Source organism: Aedes aegypti, chromosome 1, assembly GCF_002204515.2.
Source record: "Aedes aegypti strain LVP_AGWG chromosome 1, AaegL5.0 Primary Assembly, whole genome shotgun sequence".
In the NCBI taxonomy this organism is placed as follows: Eukaryota; Metazoa; Arthropoda; class Insecta; order Diptera; family Culicidae; genus Aedes; species Aedes aegypti.
The window spans coordinates 205184083-205188351 of NC_035107.1; the positions used below are offsets into that span (position 1 = coordinate 205184083).

The following is a 4269-nucleotide window of genomic DNA, read 5'->3' on the forward strand; positions in this document are numbered from 1 at the left end:
CGCAGTCGGTCGCAGTTAGAGTTGCGACGACCGACCAATATCTTCATAGAGCAAACGTTTGAGCTCAGTTAACATCATCAGTCGATTGCCACGTTTTGTTTCTCGGTTTGCGAAAATTTGTCTCGAAATCTGTCGAGAGTGAGCCCCATCAAGAGGATGAGTCCGAGTTGCGGGGCTCTGAAATTGCATAAGGCTTAATAATTCATCAATTTCATGTTTGGCGCTCGAATTGCGACGTCCATTGCTACTGTTGCAGCTGCTAAGTGGGTGGCAGAGCACATGGTAATGAGTCCCCACAGCTCTCGTCACCGTCTCTAATGAATCAAGAAGCCATGTAAGATCTTGAAATCGTAGTCGATGTCGATATTTGCCGCATTTTTTCGGTGGGGTTATGCAAAAACGCAGAACGAACAACAAAGCACATGTAAACGCTCCCTCGCATCTAGGTTACGATCGTAAATATCCGACACCACTCGTCAGAATTGTTCGTCTGGTGAGAAGATATACGAACAGCCCCCGCAAGCAGACCGACAGATTACATTGTAATCTTTACATGAAAAGCGCAGGTTCCCGCGAGATTTTAATCTGACGATTATTTCCTACACATTCGTCGTGACGATTAATTGTAGGCCATACGGCAGATGGAAAGGTTCAATCCATCACTTGTCAGCATCACACGTCGTCACACAAAACTATATGACCTCGTGAGATCTTTTAGCTATGGAGCAGAATTCTTATGTTGCAATCGTTTCCTTTGTTGTTCCAGACGAGCATGAGATCTCAGCATAAGCTTACAGCCCTTATGGTGCTGTGCTGTGCCCTCGGGCCAGCATTCACCGCCTCGATAACCAAACGAGAGGCACCTCTTCCTGGTGGTAGCTATCTGCCGCCATCGAGTGGTGGAGGTGCCGGTGGCTATCCAGCTGCTGGTCCACCGAGCGGAAGTTACGGCCCACCAAGCAGCGGAGGAGGTGCTGGCGGTTATCCATCGGGTGCTGGCGGTGCTCCATCCCAGCAATATGGTGCTCCATCTCAGGGAGGAAGCTTCGGTGGACAGTCTCCGTCGCAGCAATACGGTGCTCCATCAGCTCCATCCCAGCAGTACGGTGCTCCTTCTAGCGGAAGCGGATTCGGAGGCCGTCCTCAGGCTCCATCTCAACAATACGGTGCTCCAAGCCACGGCAACGGAAATGGTCACGGTTCCAGCGGACACGGTGCTTCTCGGTATGATATTGAGGTTTCGAAGATCCTTTGGCTGACAAATAACCTTGAATTTTCTTCAAATACAGCCCATCTCAGCAGTACGGAGCTCCATCCCAGCATTTTGGTGCCCCAAGCAATGGACACGGTTCTAACGGTGGTTCTCGGTGAGATAGTAGTTTCATCAGAATTGTTTTACAAATCTTTTCAAAACTTTTACACTCCCAACAGTCCGCAAGCTCCTTCTCAGCAGTACGGTGCTCCCTCAGGCGGTGCTCCATCCCAGCAATACGGTGCTCCTTCGGCCAGTGCTCCATCTCAACAATACGGTGCCCCATCCCAGCAGTACGGTGCTCCAAGCGGCGGTAGTGCTTCTCGTGCTCCATCTCAACAATACGGAGCTCCATCCGGTGGTGCCCCATCTCAGCAATACGGTGCTCCATCATCTGGATCCCGCCCACAAACTCCATCTCAGCAATACGGAGCTCCATCCGGTGGTGCCCCATCTCAGCAATACGGTGCTCCATCATCTGGATCCCGCCCACAAACTCCATCTCAGCAATACGGAGCTCCATCCGGTGGTGCTCCATCCCAGCAATACGGTGCTCCATCTAGCAGTGCCCCATCTCAACAATACGGTGCCCCATCTAGCAGTGCTCCATCTCAGCAATACGGTGCACCATCTCAGCAATATGGCGCCCCAAGCGGTGGTAACGGACGTGGCTCTAACGGAGGTTCTCGGTAAGACTATAATTATAGGATGTTTTGTTGCATCTATTAACACATGATGCATACCACCCACAGCCCACAAGCTCCATCTCAGCAATATGGTGTACCATCTCAGCAGTACGGAGCTCCAAGTGCTGGATCTCGTCCTCAGACCCCATCTCAGCAGTACGGAGCCCCAGGAGCTGGATCTCGTCCTCAGGCCCCATCCCAACAATATGGTGCTCCTTCTGCTGGTGCCCCATCCCAACAATATGGAGCTCCTTCCGGTGGTTCCCCATCTTCACAATACGGTGCCCCATCCGCTAGTGCCCCATCTTCGCAATACGGTGCCCCATCTGCTGGCGCTCCATCCCAACAATATGGTGCCCCATCTGCTCCATCGCCACAATACGGTGCCCCTTCCACTCCATCTCAGCAATATGGTGCCCCATCTCAACAGTACGGTGCACCTTCCGCCACATCGCGTCAATCTGGACCCCCATCCACTAGCTACGGAGTTCCTGCTGGCCCAACAAGCGGAAACGTTGGACGTCCATCAAGCCAATATGGTGCTCCAGCGCAAGGTGGAAGCAGTGGATTCGGAGGACGCCCAAGCCAACAGTACGGTGCCCCATCGGCCAGTGCTCCATCTCAACAATATGGCGCTCCTTCTGCCGCTGCCCCATCTCAGCAATACGGTGCACCATCTACTGCTGTAGGCCGACCATCTAGCCAATACGGAGCTCCAGCGCAGGGTGGAAGCAGTGGATTCGGAGGTCGTCCAAGCCAACAATACGGCGCCCCAGCTCAAGGATCAAGCGGAGGTTTCGGAAGCCGCCCAAGCCAACAATATGGTGCCCCATCTCAGGGAGCTAGCGGAAGCAGTTTCAGTGGACGTCCATCTCAACAATATGGAGCCCCATCAGCTGGTGCCCCATCCCAGCAATACGGAGCCCCATCTGCCCCATCTCAGCAGTACGGAGCCCCATCTCGCGGAAGCGCTCCTTCTCAACAATACGGTGCCCCATCTGCTCCATCTCAACAGTACGGAGCTCCAAGTGGTGGAAACGGACATGGCAGCAGCGGACACCAGGCTAGCGCCTCATTCGGAAGCGGATTCTCTCAAGCTTCGGCTAGCAGCCACTCCTCGAATGGCAATGGCGGATATGCTGCCAACGGAGGCTACAGCTCCGGTGGACCACAGTCATCCGTCCCAGCTACCCTCCCACAGTCATACACTCAAACCGGAGGCTACAACTACTAAGCACTGACCAAACACTGAGACTCAGACAACGAGACGCGCCCTGATTGTAAATGTGCCTTAAACGATATAATTTATGTTTTTCGTTACCTTACGTTCCAAATCAAGCTAAATTGAACAATTACCCATTTGATTACTTCAGAAAACTCACTTAACATCACCACAAAATACTCTCAAATGATCTGAGCAGACCGAGCTATCAACGAAACTGTGAAAATTCGAAACGGAACTATGTTTTAACTGTTTATGGTTAATTAATTTAAATTATTCTAATATTATAGCTTAATTTAATGTTTTTGTATGCTAGGAATGACAAAAAATAATTTGTTTTGAAAAAGATTGAGTGGAAAGCAGAAGCTTTGCCAACAGGAATAAGAAGAAGAAAAATCAACGAACAACGTGCGGTACGAATGTTGAAAGCGAGATTTCATCCAAGCAGGCTAGCCTACATAATTTGTACTGACTAAATAGCAAGCGGCGAACATACTCTCTTTTGAACAGCGTTACCCAAACGAACTCATGACACACATACTGGATGTTGTATGTGCGCGCGCAAAAATACGTAATGCATTTTCCTCATTCATACCATTGCAATCACTAAGGCAGACGCAATTTAGAATTTTGTCCAAAATTTTGGATTAGTTTTCACCTTGAAAATTGTTTCACAAAGTTGGATAACGTTTGCCAGCAGACATGAAGAGGTACGACGAACTTGTGAAAATAAAAATGAAGCATTTGCGGTCATCATTTTCCTCCAGAAATGGGTTTTTATTTCAAACGGTTTTTTTGAGATCCGAAACTAATATGTCCAATGTAGGGGATCTTACGTATTCTCGGCAGTCTAAGCAGCTAAACTTTTAAATAATCAATTATTCGCAACATAAAGCACAAAAAATAGCAAGAGACACTTGAAATACACTTGAGCGCTTTTTATTCAATAATTATTATACACAAAAGAACATATTATTACCAAAATCATCGGTATTTCCCAACCAAAGTCATGAATGAGGCATTTGTTTTTTTTTTATCGGCAATGCAACTACTATTGTCGGCAACTTAAATGTTCTCTTCAGCAATCCAAAACTGTGCAAAAACTAGTT

At 48.8% G+C, this 4269-nt stretch overlaps 1 protein-coding gene across 3 annotated transcripts; it reads left to right on the top strand.

Annotated features, from left to right (window-relative positions):
* Positions 1-767: 767 nt before the first annotated feature.
* Positions 768-3930, top strand: LOC110681494 (pro-resilin). 3 transcript variants are annotated; one of them, XM_021857312.1, is made up of 5 exons: positions 768-1224; positions 1290-1367; positions 1432-1697; positions 1782-1941; positions 2005-3930. In XM_021857312.1, the coding sequence occupies exons 1-5, from the start codon at positions 773-775 to the stop codon at positions 3170-3172; spliced, it is 2124 nt and encodes a 707-aa protein (XP_021713004.1). In that variant the 5' UTR covers positions 768-772; the 3' UTR covers positions 3173-3930. The 3 variants fall into 3 exon arrangements, with proteins under 3 accessions (XP_021713004.1, XP_021713006.1, XP_021713003.1); XM_021857314.1 differs by having other exon boundaries at positions 1432-1613; positions 1698-1941; XM_021857311.1 differs by having other exon boundaries at positions 1432-1941.
* The last annotated feature ends 339 nt before the right edge of the window (positions 3931-4269 follow it).

Excerpts from the sequence above, each read along its gene's own strand:
- LOC110681494 (XM_021857311.1), top strand. The coding sequence starts at position 773 with ATGAGATCTCAGCATAAGCTTACAGCCCTTATGGTGCTGTGCTGTGCC. Across the intron at positions 1,368-1,431 it reads GGTTCTAACGGTGGTTCTCG|TCCGCAAGCTCCTTCTCAGC; the intron begins GTGAGATAGTAG and ends CACTCCCAACAG. Across the intron at positions 1,942-2,004 it reads GGCTCTAACGGAGGTTCTCG|CCCACAAGCTCCATCTCAGC; the intron begins GTAAGACTATAA and ends TACCACCCACAG.